The sequence below is a fragment of the Hippoglossus stenolepis genome, chromosome 11 (assembly GCF_022539355.2).
Source record: "Hippoglossus stenolepis isolate QCI-W04-F060 chromosome 11, HSTE1.2, whole genome shotgun sequence".
NCBI lineage: Eukaryota > Metazoa > Chordata > Actinopteri > Pleuronectiformes > Pleuronectidae > Hippoglossus > Hippoglossus stenolepis.
Window position 1 is genome coordinate 1,867,483 of NC_061493.1, and position 20,126 is coordinate 1,887,608.

At 41.5% G+C, this 20,126-nt stretch overlaps 2 protein-coding genes across 2 annotated transcripts; one reads left to right on the plus strand and one right to left on the minus strand.

The window, feature by feature from the left end:
* The first annotated feature begins 1,651 nt into the window (after nt 1-1,651).
* Nucleotides 1,652-13,024, plus strand: rnf2 (ring finger protein 2). Its single transcript, XM_035170884.2, has 9 exons — nt 1,652-1,765; nt 4,079-4,175; nt 4,686-4,846; nt 5,970-6,052; nt 6,192-6,324; nt 6,417-6,516; nt 6,822-6,994; nt 7,286-7,475; nt 9,449-13,024. The coding sequence occupies exons 2-9, from the start codon at nt 4,089-4,091 to the stop codon at nt 9,548-9,550; spliced, it is 1,029 nt and encodes a 342-aa protein (XP_035026775.1). The 5' UTR covers nt 1,652-1,765; nt 4,079-4,088; the 3' UTR covers nt 9,551-13,024.
* A 1,744-nt stretch (nt 13,025-14,768) lies between these two features.
* LOC118118069 (actin-related protein 2/3 complex subunit 5-A) lies at nt 14,769-19,914 on the minus strand. The gene is made up of 4 exons (XM_035170886.2): nt 19,639-19,914; nt 17,983-18,055; nt 16,695-16,871; nt 14,769-15,456 (listed from the first exon to the last, which is right to left on the minus strand). The coding sequence occupies exons 1-4, from the start codon at nt 19,776-19,778 to the stop codon at nt 15,394-15,396; spliced, it is 453 nt and encodes a 150-aa protein (XP_035026777.1). The 5' UTR covers nt 19,779-19,914; the 3' UTR covers nt 14,769-15,393.
* Nucleotides 19,915-20,126: the final 212 nt, after the last annotated feature.

The window sequence follows — 20,126 nt, forward strand, 5'->3', positions numbered from 1 at the left end:
CTCCCCCCCACTGCCACGGAGCGCTGGCTGTCTGTTTATTCAGATTGTTTTAATATCTAACATATCACATTCACGTTCAAATCCTACCTGGTTTAACACTGCACTCCCCTGGCTCTTTACTTATACATGAGCCAAGTGTGAAGACGATAAGCTGAACAGTTTGTGAGCCATGCGTTATAGAGACAGACAGACATTTAAGGAGTTCGTAGATAGATGAATCCCAATGGATCTCAATTCAACAGACCCTCATTACCTAAGACTATCATCTAAACTATCACTAATGTCGACTGACTGATGATTACTGATTGTTGATAGAGAAGAGGAACCCTCTTGAACCAACTGAAGACTGATCTTGAATAAAATGAATGAGATGGCTACAAATGAGTTCCCCACAGCATCGAACTCTGTTTTTTTTAACTCCCTGTTTTGTCCATCCACCCATACGTCCATTAATTATACCGCGTATCCTTTTAAAAGTCAACGTTTTCTCTCAATTATAATTTATAAATAATAATAAAAGTCCAAATGTATTAGCTGTCATCAGCTTCTTCTCATGTTTTCACTGTGTGTTCCTGGTCGGCCAAGATGCATTTAATCCAAACATTTGATCCTTTATCTGCCAATGCCTCCAATTTCTCCATCTGGCATTTGGGCAATCACTTTCACTGTGAGAGAACCATTCCATCCTGTCAACATGTTGACAATGTGTACAATCAGACGACCTGCTTCCCTCTGAGGAACCATTAAATTGGTTTGAGAAAAACTGTTTTATTAGTTTAGAGGTCCAGATGCTTTCACACAGCCAATGGGAGACATGTGAGGATCTGTAAATCACCAAATCAATGAATACTGGGGGACCTATACAACCAATGTCTGACAGGCAACACTGAGCTCGGATGTCTTCTAGTGGTGTCGGTGTTCAACTACATCTCAGTAGAGGTTGACAAAATTAATAGGTGGTTGGATGGATAGTTGGTTGGATGGATGGATGATGGATGGATGGATGGATGGATGGATGGATGGATGGATGGATGAATGGGTGAATGGGTGGAAGGATGGATGGATGATTGATTGATTAGATGGATGGATGGATGAATGGGTGGATGGATGGATGGATGATTGATTGGATGGATGGGATGGATGGATGGATGGATGGATGGTGGATGATGGATGGATGGATGGATGGATGATTGATTGGATGGATGGATGGATGGATGGATGGATGGATGGATGGTTGGATGGATGGATGATGGATGCATGGATGTATGGTTAGGTGGATGGATGGATGTTTTGAGGGGGTATTAAACAGATGTACAATGAGAGGGAAAAGACTGCAAGCATGATAAAAAGAACCAATGTGTTTCCCTCTTCTCTCACCCCTTGTTTTCGATTCATTTCATTTCAACAACAACGTCCTCTGTTGCCCTTGTAGCCTTTTACATTTGAACCTCAGTTGTTTTCCAGTTCTCTTCCCCTGCTGAAGCCAGACAACACGTCCATGTGTTTCCACAGTGCTCCTGGCCCGCTGTGAGGAAGTGATGCACCAGTGGGTCAACGTGTATGTTCCTTACGGGTCCTTTTCGCACGGAAGACTGCTCTGTGACAATTCACGTTCCCAGTCTGCCCTGCGCCCCCATTTCTGGGACCCCCCCCCCCTCTGGCAAAGCGCCTCAATTTCCCAGACGACATCGCTTCTCGTACATTCCGCCATATTGCCATCGCCTAAACGCGCTGGCTGGATCGGCTCCTATCCACAACTGAAAATGTAAGTACTCAAACAGTAATATCGGAAAGCATTGGGGGGGTATCGGGCCGTCGCGTGTGTATCCGTGTCCCACTGCCGGGGGCTCGACTGTTTAAATGTCGGTAACGATGTAGGAGAAGCCCTCAGCTCACCTCAGCGGACTGGTGCGACGGCTCTTTTCTCTGTTGTTGTTTTTCCCTCTGTCACAGCGACAAATTACATTCACGACCCCCTCGCAATATTTGTGGGATTAGCCTTTTGTACCGTTGTTGTGACATTTTAAATAGACACAATGGCTCTGTTTCACATTTCTACACGTTATTTGCCGTCTGTATTTGTCCACACAGGTCACGTTTCACGCGTATCTCGCCTCTATGTTGGCGTTAGGAAGAACAGCTACCCTGTGTTGTAGCTAGCTAGCACTAGCCGAGCCCCATAGTTTCTACATGGAATCTGCGCGTGGGGTCTGACTATTACCTGCGGTAGCTAGTAACGATACGTTGGAGTGAATCGAGCATCAGTGTATCCCCCTGTCCCGTGGTGGGAAGCAAAGATTCAAAGGAGAGAACAACGATAGATAACGTGTATCTAATCCCAGGCAGTGGTTTAAAACATGGAGGGGTTTCTTCAAGTAAAAAAAACACCTTGTGGTTCAAATGCTGTTTGTTATCATGGGATTTCTTTACATTTAAAGCTTGTGTGAAAACATAAAGGGTTTGCATTGGAGCCACCTAGTGTGTTTCATCTGGACCACCCCCACTGTCCCCTCTTGTCTGTCACGTGTGGGTCAATATGCTCATGGAAACGCAGCAATCCGAGAGTAGACATGAGACAGTGTCACTCAGTTATCTTCTGCTCATGTTAATCGTATTAGGAGGCATTGTGGCCCATTCAGGCCCAGTGTGGGGCTTACTTCTGCTCGACTGGAAGCTATTTGAATCAAAGCTGTGCTCAGGTGTATTGAAGAGCTCTGAAATGTCAGTTGAAATTAACTGAATTCTCTTTGCACAACGGCCAATGATGTTATTCCTTATGGCCTAGACTCTCTCTTTTATTTAAAAAAAAATCTCTTTTCTTGCTCTTCCAAGGTGACAGGTACTCGCTAAAACCCAGACTTAATCCTGGGGAATAATAGAGATCTGACTTCACTGTCACATAGATAATGCACTTAGGAACCCTTTTTAAGATATCAGTTTCTAATTTGACACTTACAAAATACTTTCACACCCGTCACCCATTATGTCACGAACAAAGGATTCTGATATGGAAATCTTCTTTTTAATGCCTGTCAAATTTAGTCATTTCTAAACATTTAATTACTTTTGGAAATCAGCTTAATCAGCTATGCTCCAGGGGTACACCAAAGATAAATGCATACTACAATATAGAGCAATTTACATACATTTAATAGGGACCTCACAACATTTTTAGTCACGGTCCAAACAGGAAAATAGCCTAAATGCTTGGGGGATTAACATTTACTTTTATGTTTCCTTTATTCAAATGAAAAAAGGTAATATATACGGCTCAAAACTAGGTCTATTTAAATGTATCAGAGAAGTGGCTCTCCTCTAAAACTATGTTTATTAGGATCAAAAGATGCTAATAAACCGCTGTGTAAAAGAACAGTGGAGTGAGTCAAATATTAAAAAGTGTGTTTACAATTAATATTGAAATCTGGATGAGGTTATCAAAATGGCTGTACAAAGCATGAAACTGTAAGAAGTGATGTTTTGAGTCTACAGCTGTGCATCACTACCTGTTATTTTTTAATACCCAAATATGTTGAATGACAACAATTGTGGCAGTGGCTAAACCCACTGACACACAGAAATGAAGCCCTAAGTTATTTTATGATTAAATAAATCCTTTTGGTCCTCCATCACCAGCTGTAGAAATGGACTGAATGGTTCATTGTGTTTTTCATTGAAGATAGGTTTGGTGCGTTGTTATGCAAGCTGCTGTATTTTTCAAATTTATTTTCCTAAGCTTCTTGGTTTATGAAACGTACAAGAGATAAATCACAAACAGGACAACAATTCACAGGGGTGTTTCCAAGGGGATAGTCAATCATCTGTGTTTCACACTGTATAGTTTTGTACAAAGCATTTTATTTAGAGCCAGTCATCCAGTAGGTGCAGGGTTCAATCCCTCCAGTCCACACACTGCCGTGACTATGAGATATATTATACCCCACAGTGTGTGAATGAGAGGGCTTTTTCTGCTAAGCTAGAAAAAGACTTCTATGTGCAGGTCATTTATCTGCAACCAAATGTTCACTCTTTAATTTTATCCAGAAAACCTAAAAAGAAAATGTGTTTTTGTATGTTTCAGTTCTGCAGTGATGACTCAGACGGTTCAGACCAACGGGGTTCAACCCCTCAGTAAGACCTGGGAACTGAGTCTGTATGAGCTACAGAGAACTCCACAGGTAAACTGTTCATACCCTTTCAATCTATACACATTGTTGACGTGTTTGTGTTTGTTAACAGATTTAATCAGCCACACAGGTTTGTGTTTCTGTTGTAGAGCTCTTACATCATTTTTAAACTTTGCCTGTATTGTCTCATTGAGACCAAGTTTTTATGCCATCATCAAGTTTGGCAGACATGTAAAAATGTGAGATGGAGTGTTTAATGTGTGTCTCTCAGAGACATTTATTACAAACACCCCATCCCATATATGGGACATTATCAGGAACACTGGATCAGTTGAAATGAGTTTATGGTATAATTGTCCTTGTAACACAGTTACGTGCTCCTGAAAGTAAAACAGTGATGCGTGAATTATTTAAAATGACGACTTTTCAGCTGCTGTGGCTCTTAGGGTCACAAAAACATCAACCAGACCTGTGATCTGCATTAGTTGTGTGTGTAACACTTCCCAAATGATGTATCTGAGTGTACTAACCTACATGACGATCTGTTTCTCACGGACACAGGAAGCTATAACAGATGGGCTGGAGATAGCCGTGTCGCCCAGGTCCTTGCACAGTGAACTAATGTGTCCTATCTGTCTGGACATGCTGAAGAACACAATGACAACTAAAGAATGTCTGCACCGCTTCTGCGCTGATTGTATCATCACAGCTTTGAGATCTGGGTGAGTTTGTACCTCACAGTAGAAACCAGTGGAGCCCCTTCTTCCCCTGGTTTAATTACTCAATCAATCATCATCAATCCTATCACCATCTCATCACATGTGGTGGTCGATAGTGATAATATGATGCTTATGGTGATACATCATGTTCAAATATATCCTATCCTCAAGGTAGATTTACATTTTTTCTTGTATATCATAAAAACGGTACTGACGAGCACACGTGCTGTTGATCGCTTTTATTGTTCCTTTATTATCTATTCTGCCCTAAAAAGGTCCCTTCATAAATGACCGGTTGTGGTCAGTGACTAGTGGCTCTTAATGCACGTATGTAGGACTGCGATACACGTGCACGCAACTAGTGGGCGTGGAGATATTATTGAGTTTATATTGTTACTTTGTAGCTCTAGAAATAATGTTTAATTATATTTAAATATATAATACGACATATATATATATCAGTAGATTCGTTACTGATATAAGTAGTAGCATTAATAAAATGTAGCCCCACTCATCCCTAGGTCTGTCACTCTTGGAAATGAGAAATTGAAGGCAATGGTCAGAGAGAACAATATTCAGGCAGCAACGTCTCATTTTAGGCCGGTGCTGATCATCTCTCTCGATCGAATGGCAGGTCATATCAGTATAAGTCCGTTTTTCCCTGTGTCCAATTCTTAAAGCATGTTTAATGTTTAAAAAAGAGATTCATGACTGTGTTTTTAATAACTGTACACAAAAATGTTCCCCTATTTTTCATTTAGGGGCACTAAAAGTAAATCTTTATGTTGAACCTAAAAATAAGCATTTGAATCTTGCTTTAGTCGTTTGAAGGGTTAGGGGGTAGGTGTGTTCCTTTGTGTTAAGAAAATGTCATATTAAAGCTACAAAATGCTAATTCTGGAAATCGAGGTAGTGCTAGCCGGAGTCTAAAGCAAACCACTCCAAACCAAACCACTGCTGACAGGGGCTCTTTTATCTGTGAGCTAGCCAAAGCAATGCCCTGGGCCTGGCCTTCTCTGTTTGGTTAGAAGGGTGAGACTCCCTCCCTGCACCATTGTCAGGCTGTTCACTGAGTCTGGTTCTCACAAGCCTCTGATAGCACCTCCTTTCCTCCATATCTTTGCAGTAATAAAGAGTGTCCTACCTGTCGTAAGAAGCTGGTGTCTAAGAGGTCGCTGCGTCCAGACCCGAATTTTGATGCTCTGATTAGTAAGTAACGACAAAGAGGAGGTTTAACCAATACTCCAAAAAAATCTACTCCAACTGAATATTGACACAGTTCAGTAAGTCAAAATATGGTGTAAAAATATTGTAGACTTATGTTTTACACTCATACATCCCATTTTAGGTAAGATTTATCCCAGCCGTGACGAGTACGAGGCCCACCAGGAGAGAGTATTGGCCCGCATTAGCAAACACAACAACCAGCAAGCCTTGTCCCACAGCATAGAGGAGGGGCTGAAGATACAGGCTATGACCAGGTAAACACACCGGTGTCAACACAAAAGCACACACATAGTAATGCAGATTCAAACACAATTAGTCTAATAATTTGAGTTTTCGGTTTTCCCAGACTGCAGCGTGGTAAGAGACACACAGTGGAGAACGGAAGCGGAGCAGAAGACAATGGAGACTCCTCCCACTGTAGCAACGCCTCTGTCCACAGCAACCAGGTATGTTCTTATATACAACATATTATCACACTTAAAACCTGTACATTTGCTTTAACAGTAACTGACAATGATGTTAAACAACACTACTGTTCAATTTGATTCTAAATGACATATATCAAGCAAAGAAAGTGCCAGACCTCAGAAACACAGCTAAGAATCAACAGTAATGATGTGACCATTTGAAAGAATTGTAGTTATTGCTTGGGTGGCAGACACTCAGACAACTTTGCCTTCCAACAGAACACATGTCTTCCTGGTGTGTGTGGTCTTCATACAAACAGTGACTTTACCGTCTGTTTTCCCAGGAGGCAGGTCCGAGCATCAAACGCACCAAGACGAGCGATGACAGCGGTTTGGACATGGACAATGCTGCTGAGAATGGGGGCGGGGACTCTGTGATCGATGGTGGTGCAAGTGAAATAGAACTGGTGTTTAGGCCACATCCCACCTTGATGGAGAAGGATGACAGTCACAACAGGTAGTCATAGTGTCACGCAAATATTCGTTCCCCTGCACTGACCATACACCCACCTGTTTTATAAGGGTTATACAGTTTAATAATGGTAAAATACAGCCAAACCTTACAGTGTTACTTAAATCATGCTTAATGTTACCTGTAGCTTTAAACAACATTAATTCTGGCTGTTTGGGAGCAGTGTCCATATAGGACAAATGAAATCAGTCTCGAACACATCTATGTCTGTTGTGTTCCTTGTTGTACCTGTTTGATTACAAACACATATTTGATCGTGTGTGTGTGTGTCTGCAGTGTGGAGTTTGTCCCTCGCTACATTAAGACGTCCGGTAATGCAACAGTGGATCACCTGTCTAAATACCTGGCTGTCCGATTGGCTCTGGAGGAACTGAGAAGAAACGCTGAGGCCAGTCCTGTCAATGTGGAGGCGGCTTCAGAGAAACAGTACACCATCTACATCCCCACTGCTGGAAACCAGTTCACTGTGAGTACACACACATGCATTTGCACTCCCAATCTAACAATTTTATAATTCTTTCAGTTTGTTTGACTGTACATGAATGCCCTATTCCTACATATCCTCCAATAGGAAGTCTTCACAGAAGATTTTTTGACATGTGTAAATGTTGACATGTAAAAATAGAATGAGAGAAAACTGATTTCATTTGCGGAGAAAAAAGGTTTTCATAATAATTACAATTTTGTTAAAATTTGTTCCTTGCACCAAATACATTTTTTCATTTAAAAAGTACAGAGACTGTATCATACAGAGAACACCCCTATGGTGCAAGTATTTCACTTCTCTACACGAGTGAAAATATGAACATGCAAATGTGAGAAATTGTTTGCACCATTGCGAGTGAGTTCCTTGAGAGGTCGGCTCTAAACTGTTTTTTAATTTGAAAGCACCTGGGGCATTTAATGGCTACCTGAAGATACCAGTGAGTGAGCGGCCTAACCGCTGTGCGTGACACAGTGTGACTGCGGGTGGAGCAGCAGGGCTGCAGGGTAGACAGAGAAACTGGCAGACCTCTTATTCAAGCTGGCCCAAATTGAAATTTTAGCAAAGGTCAGTTAACATTACATTCAGATGGCAACTTTTTATTTGAAGCTCTGACTGATTGTCACTTTTATTGGTTATAGTAAAAGTTACACCAGCCATGGAAAAGCAATGTTTTGAACTGCTCTGCCTACACACTGTCTTAGTAGTGCTAATAGCAACTGCTTGAGTGTGTTTCTTACATATGTTCAAGTTCTTGTGGACTTAGTGTTTGACTAAATTATGTCCTCCATATCTGAATACAATCAGGGACTGTTACCATATTGCATTACCTCCAAACAAACAAACCATGGTTCGGATAGTTGGTAGTTTAAAAATACTCTTCTGGATAGTTCAGGCTTTCTGGGGGGAAAAACTGGATAGTTCACAGAAAAATGGAAATCCACTCATTATCTGCTATGCCGATGGAGGGCTGGGTCAAGTGTTTGAGTCCACAAAACATTTACGGAGTCTCAGGGGTAGTAACAGTGTTGCAGCCAAAGTGACCCCTTCTTCAGACGTAATAAAACAACAGAAAAAATATAACATGCCTCCATACTGCTCGTATGGTGTCATCCAAGTGTCCTCAAGCCCGCGGCTCCGAGGAGGATATCAGAGGACTTACTGGCTTTAAACACGGTGTAAATTATGACGTTTCAAGTCCAATATGAATGTCGGGCATTACGAACACTTGGATTACACCACAGGATCAGTATGGAGGCATGTTATATTTTTTCTGTTTTATTATGTCTGAAGAAGGAGTCTCAAGTAACTTCAATTGTAGAGGATTTGGCTGCAACGCAGTTTACCCCTGAAACTCCTAAAGTGTTTTGTGGACTCAAACACTTCACCCACCCCTCCATCGGCATAGTGGTGAGTAAATAATGAGTGAATTAAAATTCAGCTCTCAGGATAGCTTACAGTCTTTGCCTCCAACGATATAATGTTTGAACAACAAGAACTTTCATATTGCCGATAGTAATACCAGAGGAAAGAAAATCCACAATCTGACGTTTTTAGACGCATGCCTGTCTATAAAGCAGTCGATGTCATATAAATCTCTTTAGTCTGCTCCCTTAATTGCAATGTGCAACAAAACTATCAGAATCAAATGTGTAACAAAGACATGACCCACAGTCTGGGTGTTCAAAAGTTCAAAATCTTGAAAAGCAGACATAGTAATTTATTTCAAGCCACTATTTCAGCAGAGAAATGTTAGTGGCAGTCGGAGGTAACTTTGCAGACTAATTGCATTCGATGAATTTGTAATGTAGTGGAGAGCAGCCTGCTTATTTGTGCAGGAAGAACAGCTGTGTTAATAAAGATGCAGTGACGGGCCCGGACTGGAGGTGGAGCGAGACATGAGGCTCAGAGCGGGAAACCTGCCAGATGCTTGAACTCTTTCACTCTGTTCACAGGTCCTGAACGGTTCCTTCTCTCTGGAGCTGGTCAGCGAAAAGTACTGGAAGGTGAACAAACCCATGGAGCTCTACTTTGCCCCTACTAAAGAACACAAGTAGACACATAATAACACACACGTGCATACACACATAACCACATACACACTCACCAGTTGGAAGTAAACAGACGGACTTGGCTACATGTGCGCACACAGAAACAAGAGAGGTGTGTGTGTCTGAAGGAGATTAGGGGGGTTGGTGAAACCCCTGAACGGACTCTTGTAAAAAGAAAAAACCCTCGTTTTATATTCTCTGTATCTTTGTGTGTCTCTTTCTATCTTTCTCAGTAGAAGGTAGCAGATCAGTGCAGCAGCTTGCAGATAAATCACAGATAAAGGTCTGCTGCTAACAGTAACTATAGATTCTCTCCAGCTCAGAAAACCAGGCTCCATTCACAGTCTCAGTTACCAATGTGCTGTTTTCCAACAAAAGAACATGTAATATTCCATATTTGTCTTCAGCAGGGCCCCTTTTATACTGTATGATGTTGGTCAACCAGAGGGTAGAAGAATGTGATGAAATGGTGGTCTTAGATCTCATTTTGAATTACAGCCACCAACAGGTCAGTTAGTGCTTTAGAGGCTGTCTGAATTCTGAAATGCTGCTCTTAGATTTAAGATCACATTGCACAATGTTAAAGTCGGACTTGTGCGACAACCCACATCAGCAAAATAACCAATCAGAAGATAAAGTCGTATGACACACACAGGCTGATACCAACATTGTAAATACACATACATACTGTGTGTACACGTGCGCTTTTCAACTGTACCTGTCCATGATAGAAGAATCTGACACGTACGGAAGCAAAACCAGGCCATAATAATCCGAATTTCATAGTGAATTGAACCTACTGAATACTTAATGTTGAAAGTTAGAAACCACTGAATGTGAAGCATTGAAATATTTCACTTTGAAAACCACCAGTCTGAATTTCTGTGGTGACATTTGCCATTAGTGTCTTTGCTAACCTAAATGTTTAGAAAAATGTAAAAAACTGGATTTTTCAGAGGGGATTTTTTGATCTAAAAAGACAAATAGATTTGAAATTACACAGCTGAAATGACGTACTTGACATTTGCTAGGAGGGAATTTCATTTACATAAATTCAGACATATTTCAATGTTCAACATTAAGTAATCAGCAGTGGTTAAAGGTGCCTGTGGGTGTTTAGACCTCTACCAGCACTGTGGAGCTGAATTTCTATAACTGGATTCCTGTTCTGTTTATCTTGAGCACATACTCGCACACAGGTGGTGCAATACACAGTCCTGCCTCTCTATCAGGTGGTGGTAATGTGCCAGTTACCGCAGCAAACGGACCATTTGTACAGTGAAGTGTCAATGACCGACTGTCTCAAAATGTTAATCTCCATATGTAAGCTACGTTGTGTCTCCCTGGTCTTCTGTCTACTTCCTGAGTGAGGATTTCAATTATTTGATTTGTGACGTGTATAAACCACTTTTCTAGTGTAACCTGGCCTCAAGTTTTCAGTTGCTCATAAGATTCCTATAATTATTTTTGACATTTCTTAGCTTGCATAATTATGCCTCTGAATAAAAGCCTGATATTCTCAGAGCCATCTGGCACAGTGACGTACTGTTATCACACAGTGTACAGGGACGAGAAGGCACCTGCTAATCTGTATGTTTGAATGCTAGATGGTGAAAAGTGCGTTTACACTGAGGAATCCAGGTCAATCTACAGCATTCAATGATGTGAAGCTACACAGATTGAAGCAGGCAAATAGGTGTTTTTGTTTGTTTCTTGTTTCTGATACTGTTGCAGGTGTTCTCTGGAAATCTTTTTTTGGACATGTCTGTCGTCTTTCAATAAAACCAGAGAATGGTGACGGTTTGAATGGCTGCAGTCTGTTTTCCTGCTGTCTGGAAACTGAATCACTATAGCAGGACACAGGACAGAGAGAGTATCTAATGAATGCAGCTACCAGTGTTAACGCATGATAACAAACCAGGTGCAGCACCAGCATGGTGCGTGAAGACTGGTTGGGGAGTGAAGTGAAACTCTGAACTGTGACTGTGAGGTACAATCTGGCAGCTGTTGTCTTGATCTGTTGCCTGTAGGAAAAAACTGTCTTCTAATATCTGTGGCTGCTCTCTATGGCTCGTCCTTTTTATAAATGTCTTTTGTAACATGGAAAGAATGGTGTTTTGTGTGTGTGTGTGTGTGGGTGTGGGTGTGGAGCAGAGTGGGGTGGGAGGGTATTTTTTGCAGCACCGTGGACAGTCAGACCATTACAGTATTCACCATCCCACCTACCTTTTGATCGATCCCACTCCCCTTGCTGACTCAGCAGTGTAACATGACTGCCAGCGTTAGGAGGGTTATTTTCTCATCAGCACTCCTTCAAGGCAAAACATGACATCACAGAAGACGTAAGAGTACAGTTCCTTATTGTTTCATACACGTGGTGGTGGTTCGGTGAGATGTTTTGATTGAAGATGTTTGAAGTTGTTTTGACGCTAAGGAAGGGGTCTGAATGTCCCAAAAGTAGGGAGAAGCCCAGTTTGTGCCATAAATGTGTCCATAATAGAACACCTTTTATTCTGCGACTGATTGGGTAAATTGTTCTGGTCACAAGGAACCTGATTGGACAAACCACAACCATCACACTAAACCCTTTACAGGTGGTGCAGCACCATGTAAACATCAGCTGTGGACCAAGGCCCAGTTTAGTTTGCTTGTCAGTAGTAGCATTTAGTGTTTGTGGAGAGCTGGAAACCTTTTCCTTTGCTGTAGGAGTTTCATGTTAGATATTGTGTAGGTAACATACCACATGAGGAGCAGCTTATGGGTGTAGTGAAAATGAAGAGAAACAATTTCTGAGCTCCGTAATAAATATGTCTCTGCAGCTTCAATTCGGGGCAGTTCAGCCAGTTTTTGAGAGACTATACTAACTGACCACCACACTCTCCCTGGGACCCAAACATCAGCTGAAGACCAGAGCTTTCCACCACATCTTATGGTCTTGGTCAGTGGATGAATTTAGCTCAGTTTTTCACTTTGACAAAAATAATATAAATAACTTTGAATAATTATTTGGTCACAAATGAACATTGACATTTGATTTCTGTTCCGTTGATCCAGTTGATTCAGTTACTGTCAGTGGAAATGGCTCATTTAACCCCAAGGTTTTGCCCAGATTCTGGATTCAGGGAGGAGAAGGTGAGCGGTTTGAGTCAGAGGTGTGTGGGAAGCACCGTCACTCTCTTCTTATTTGGTACGTGTGTGTGTGTGTGTGTGTGTGTGTGTGTGTGTGTGTGTGTGTGTGTGTGTGTGTGTGTGTGTGTGTGTGTGTGTGTGTGTGTGTGTGTGTGTGTGTGTGTGTGTGTGTGTGTGTGTGTGTGTGTGTGTGTGTGTGTGTGTGTGTGAGAGATGATTGGCTGTGTGTATGTGTGGAACCTGTACACTGCATCTTTCTGTTTGGACATTAAACCTGAAATTGTGTGTTCATCGTTGAACACAGTGCTGTTGCTTGTGTTTTCACTGATTAAAAACTGTTGCGTTACTGTGTTTTGTGTTGAGTTGTGTATTCCTGTCACCATATATCACCCTAAGTAAAAAAAGTAAACTTGCCCTTGTATTTTTCTTGTGTTTTTTATGTTGAACTTAATTTGTAATATGATATGAATAAAGATAAAAAGGAGCAGCTGTTAGCAGGAGAGTAAAGTGGATTAAATGAAGAAAACATTAATCATATGAACAATGGAATATGAAGCACGTGGTGGATTATGAAATAGTCCATTTAAAGGCTTTTAGTTCTAAAGGAACTTTCGATCATTGCTTCAGGAGAGTTCTGACATGGCTCAGTTCACTGCACTGGGCTGCAGACGAAATGAAACATGGAAAATATCAGTCACAGATGCTGTGTGCACAAGAGACATACTAATGAACACACAGCCTTGAGGGAAAAGGTCACAATATGTATGAGACTTTATGGGTGTGGTGATGAAATAAATGTGTAGTTTAAATTATTATAGATATAATTTTAGATATTAGAGCTACTTTGTGTATTTACAAAACATCAACTGAGAATTCAGATGCCCTCTTTACAAGTGCACTGTGGGGAGAGCTGCACACAGAAGAGTCCTGGCAATTGTAACAGATGTGACCTAATCTGTGCACATACATTCAACAGTGTGTAAATAATAGAATGTTTTCGGGTGGCTGTCGCTCAGGGGGAAGAGCGGGTTGTCCATAAACCGGATATTCAGCAGTCCGAACCCAGGGCCATGCCAGAGTCCTTGGTCAAGATATTGAACCCCAAATGTCCCCTGACACCTGTGCAGTGAGTTCTGTGTTATACTGGATGGGTGTGTACCCTAAAGCGCTTTGAGCGGTCATATACCATCTTTAATACTTTTAGATATTTGTTTATACAGGATCATTTTTCAAAAACCTGTACGTATAATATTTACTCAGGTTGTGATGTGTGATGAGTTGGTAGAATAATCGCCATCTTGCTTTTTTTAATCAAGACAACACTGAAACAACTGAACAGATGTCCACAACTCTTGGTGGAAGGATTTTGTTGTTACTTTAACATTGCAAGATGGTGCGTTAGTCCCCATTTTCCCCATGGACCATGATGAAAAACATCAGGCACATGGAGGGGACTGATATCTATGAGTGGGTGAAAGTTGGTGCAGCTTGAGGAGACTAGGGCCTCGTTGGTATGCGCTCCACTGAGTGCCATTCTAGTTTTATATGTGTTTATTGCTTGGTGGTTTATTTATTTGTGGCTTGGAACACCCAAATAAAACATAAATCATGGTGCACATTTGTAAATGTTACTTTGGGTTTGTAAATTCTGTGTAACACACTTTAAAGTCAGCCCAAAGGACTCCTGTAAGATCTTTATCATCTTCATCATTTCCTGACTGTTGCTACAACACTGTATTGTACAGTTATGTCTTTTAGAACTGCTTTTAGCTGTCCCCTGCTAATATCATGTTCACTAATCCATAACTCTTTTCAACCACAACAAGGTTTAAAAGAACCTGACTGATTCAACAGGACCTGATGTGAAATGTACACCTAAAGCAGCTAAAACCACACAGCTACTGTATTTGCTCTAATGCTCATCAACCCTGCCAGCATCAAAACTGACTCAACAGACTTCAGCTGCCGTCTCAGTGAATTTATTTCATGCTGCCAACCTGGTCTTTTCTTTGTCAGTAGCAAATCCTGAGAGAAAGTGAGACAGCGAGCAGAGAAGGGTCATCTTATTATAAGACAAGAATACAATCAGCCAAAATTCAGATTTAGTACATTATTTTGTCTTTTATTTCAGGTATAAAAAGAAACAATATAAGCAATGTGGAGTTGGTCTAAGTAGAAAAAAAGTCAATGAACAAAGATGTTCAGAAATTAGAATGTTAGGGGGAAAACAACCCAGCATGCACTGGGCAAAAAAGGCAGGGAAACGCCCTGAACAGGTCACCAGTCCACGACAGTCCAGCCAAGAAGAGTCTTTTCCATTTCCTCAACCTGGATGAGTCAGAGGCCCGAGAGGGAGGAGGGGAGGAGAGAAGAGGAGGAGATGTTGCAGTGAGCAGCCAGCGGAGGCAGCAGAGCAGCTGTGAAGCAGTTTGAAAGGAGCGAGGAGCTGCTTTGGACAGACTGTGTCTTCTCTCTGCACGGCTGGCAGACACAGACAGTGTGAGGTGCCAGCACCTCCCTGTCTGACTGCCAGCACATCCAAACCCCGGAGGTGTGACTGAAAATAGTGAGTGCAGAAAAAAAGAGGAGAGAACTGGATCAGGAAGAGACTCAGTTCCAGTATGAAAACAAAAGGCTAATCATGTCCCAAAGCAGAGAAAGAGGAGACGTGTCTCAGTCAACGGTTTGGCGTCCGTTTACTCATGGACCATGTTGGACGATCAGACAGTCTTCCTGGCAGTCAGCACTCTGACTATGGAGCCCACTCCTCCCACTGCCAGAGCCTGAGGACACACACACACGCACACATTAGATGCAGTGTATAAAACACAATGGGAAAATGTATTTTTGTGTACAGATGAAGCACAGAGTTCTTCTTATCTCTGAGAGAAAAGCATGTTTACCTTTTCTTTACATTACAGTTTACCATTCACACACATATTCATACAGTGCACCTATTAGCAGCACTTTTTTTTCTTTCTATGTGGATGAGGAGCAATTGAAGATGGGGAGGACTGGGATTGAAAGGCCGACCTTCTGGTTGAAGGACGACCGCTCTACCCCCTCAGCCACAGCCGCTGTACATCACATCATTCTGATGGACTGTCCCCACAGACCTCTGTCTCATTTATGTACTTAGAGGTCAGACTGCAGAACTCTGGGGTCATCCCACAGATTTGATACCATTTACCGGTCGAGGCAGATGTTTGCTCACACTGAGTCTGGCTCTGCTAGAAGTGGGATCTGGTTCCTCTATCATGTTGTCAGGTCTTAGCCTTACTGTGCAAAGGGCCTTGAGGTAATTCATGTTAGGATTTTGCACTATACAAATAAAACTGAATTGAATTGTTGAACTTAGTATTTTGTAAAGTGTGGGGGGGGGGGGCACCTGTGTGGAGGGCATATGAAGTAAAGAACATCTTTCTTACTCTCACCTCATCTCCCCTGAACTCTGCACATCATTTTCTAGATAATGTCTCTACTGTTATTGGTTAAAACCAAAAAAAACATCCAGAGGAGAGCGTGACAGGAAGTGGAAACTGTGATCCAACCCACTTCTTTAGGGTTTTTACCTGATCTGTCCCTCAGAAATGTTTGTTAGGAATACTAGTTCCTCTCACATCCTTCACCAGCTGTTCTCACGGTAACTGTGGGCACAGTGTCATGAACTGACCATTGTACATTTCAGGAGAGCAAACCACCAGTTTGCTTTAGATGTCTGGGCCACAGTGGAGCTCTGTCAAACTGGATTTCTTCTGTTTGTGGCTAGACTCAAGTATTTCACTGTGATGCTGGATTTCACACATTCATCTACTGAGCCAACAGCTATGAACATGAGACCCAGGTTTTTAGTTGACTTAATACTCAGTATGAGTGCATTTGTATAAAGGGAATTTTAAAATGTGTTTTCTGCAGGGGTTGGATTTATTATATTTCACTTCAAAAATTCAACAAAATATGAAATGAATTTGGCTTCACTGCAATGATTTCATTTTAAACATATTATATATCAAGTGCATACCTTTTCGTGCCACTGCAGCAGCACAGCGCTGCTGTTGTCAGAGGGCTTCTCAAAGCCTCTGTAGATGTATTTCATCAACAGGTCCACTCCTGCTTTGTCCAGTGATCCAACAGCTTTCTCTATGTCACTGCTCTTAAAACTGCTCAGCACTCTGACCACCAGCAGCTCAGCTCGATCCTACACAGAGGGAGGACACAGTCACACCACTCACAGGTTAATGACTTGTCTGTCTCGCTCTTCAGCCAGATAAGAACTCTGCTGACTGCAGAGCTGACAGACAGGCTTGTGTACGTGATGAGTTTCATAGATTACACTTTATGAAGGTATGAGCTCTGTGGAATTTGATGGAATGAGACGACAACAAGATGTAAAAGGTTGGATAGAAAAAAAGAGATTGTCCTAACTTTGCAAAACAAATTTACAACTTTAGTTTAAATAGTAAGAAAAGGGAAAAATCCTGTGGCCATAATATCATCTAAACCTTCAATAGGTTCATTGGGCCTCATTCACCAATATTTTCTAATGAATTTTCTTTCTTTTCTTCTTTGTTCTTAAACTGCACAATTGTTCGTATCTGTGTTCTTATATTGATGAAACCATGTGTTCCTAAGTGAAAGTGTGCGTCGGTCTTTTCTAATTAGCATAAGCAATGCCCCGTCAATGCCCATAAAAGGGCATGAGATGGAAGTGACGTGTGCACACACAATCACAGAAACTGAAATGAACAAGAAATCAAAGTTGTAGCTGTAGAACTAAGGAACATGTGACCCATTAAATATGTAAACACCAGTGTGTAAAACCTAAAGATGGGTGAATATTTCTGTGACTAAATATTCTCATCTTCTACATGTTCATGTTTAAAAAGTGTTGTCTTTTGCAGTATAGACCAAATATTCTGTGTGTGTGTGTTCTGAAACTTGTCAGTCTTGTTTTAAGATACAAATTATAAAATATTATGGTAATTGAATCTTATTATACAACTGTAGGCTTTAGAAAACATTGGTGACTGCCAGGATCTTCGTAAAAACTGCCTAAGTGTGTTTTAAGAAGACATTTCTTAAGAACAGTTGGTGAATTAGGCCAATTGTTATTACAGTAAAAACCTTTGATTCATACATAGATATAAACGTTCATAAAACTTCGTTTGCTTCACTGATGAACAGCAAGGAGGAGAAGAAGAGGAGGAGAAGAATATCAGATCACAGAGAAAGTAATACTTCATCTAACATCACAGTGAGAGTATTGCTGCAGACACACAAAGAAACTGTGCAAAAACAAAGACTGATACCTTGGCGTTCTGGTTCTTGGAGTTGATTGGAGGGTTCTTCAGCACAGCGTGGAGAGCACCAGTCATGTTCCCCTTGCAAACAGCAGTTAAGGACTACAGACTTTCTACAGACAGGTGGGAGATACATGTGCATTTCCCTTTTCTGCTAAATAAACACTGAGTTTCTCTTTACACTGTACACTGCCACAGCAGAATGAAGGAACATTGGTACATTTTGAGTGGTCTGCTGGAGTAGCAGCATCTCGACAGCAAACAGGGACAGAGTGGAGAGGAGGGGACAGAGTGGAGAGTAGGGGACAGAGTGGAGAGGAGGGGACAGAGTGGAGAGGAGGGCAGCTCGTGATCGACTCAGTGGAGGTGGTGGGACAGAGGAGAGCAGCTCTGAGAACTGCCTCAGTCACAGGTTGATCAGCCCAAAGTGCTGAAGGAGAGATATCACAGGTGCTTCCTTCCTGCTGCTGTACAATCTGCTCTGCTCCCAATACACCACAAGCACCTACTATATCACACTCAGGTTCAACTTAATTCAACATTTATTTACAACGTATATACTATTTCTACTTTTCATATTTGCTCATGTTTATGTTTAATTTACTTATGTAACACAGCAACTCCCCCCATAGTGGGATTAATAAAAGATTATTTTATATAATCTCAGTTTAATATAATTATGTTATTATACAATATAGTATATTAGTAAGGTATAATACACTATAGTATAGTAATCATACTGTTTTAGCTTAGTATATTGCAGATTAATATTATATGACAGTACAATATAATATAGTTAACAGTAGTGTAGAATAGGATAGTACACTGTAGTAGTATAGTAGTTATCATACTGTATAGTGTTAGTGTAATATAATTATAGTACAGTTACATTAAAGTACAGTAATAGCACAGTGTAGAATAGTATAGTAAAGTCATTGTACAGTATAGTTATAGAAAAGTATACTAGAGTTTATTACTCTAGTATATTAAACTGTTAATATATTCATACTATAGTATAGTTATAGTACAGTAGTCTAGTCTAATATATTGATAGTATAGTACAGTACGTTAGAAATGTTGTAAAGTACCACTACAGTGAAGTATAATATACATTACCAGTATAGTAAAGTATTAGTATAGTAAAGTATTAGTACATTATAGTAAATAGGAATAGGTAAAGTGCATAGACCTTATTTGAACACATTAGAATTGAGTGATTTGACTGACTGATCACCGTGGTAGCAGTAATACACAGGTCAGTACACAGGTCTGTGTAGTACACATACTCAGAGTACAACTCTCTCCCTACACTGACGACAGAGCGACCACACCCTCCTCCTGTCAACTCACACCCGGAAACCACGTTCAACACGGAAATGTGCAGCGACCTGCTCCGAGTAGATCCAACACACACCAGCCACGACTCACTTACTTCACTGCACATGGTGGATGTCACTCCGATGTGTTAGAATATGTATAAATACACCGGAGTGGCCCAGTGCCCGCTGGGCCTCCTCAGGGCCGCCAGCTCGCTGCACGACGCCAGCAGCTCTGTCCCAGTCCCAGTGAGGAGACCAGTGAGGAGACCAGTGAGGAGACCGATCACGCGCCTGAGTGGAAAACACGCTGCATGCACACGAACACATCTACTAACTAGAAGGATATTGTCTGAGCAGACCGTCCACTTCGGCTTCGTCCGGGCCGCCCTGGTTCTCTCCTCCCTCCTCCTCGTCCACAAACTTGTTCTCGTCGTATTCATCCACGTCCACTTTCCTGAAGCGGTCTGACAGTGAACTTTTGGACATGATGGACGCAGTAAGATAAGCTATTCGGAGAGAAACAGGCTTTCAGGACAGCAGATATTAGCAGCTGAGCTGTCCAGTGTCCACCTACCGCTACTTCACTTCCTGCTCGGGGTGTTCTTCTTCGGCTTCGTTGGTCGTTTCTAAACCAGGGTACTCCTGTCTGACCGCCACCTACTGGTGTGGAGGAAGTAGTGGTGCAGTCTATTGAAGTCTACTTGTGGTTATACAGTATTCAATTAGTACTAATACTAGTTTTCCTTCAAGGTAACTGTGTATTTTCACTGTTGGTATTTAATAATATGTATGATTTTACATAGGTACACATACAGAGCAATCACGAGTATGGAA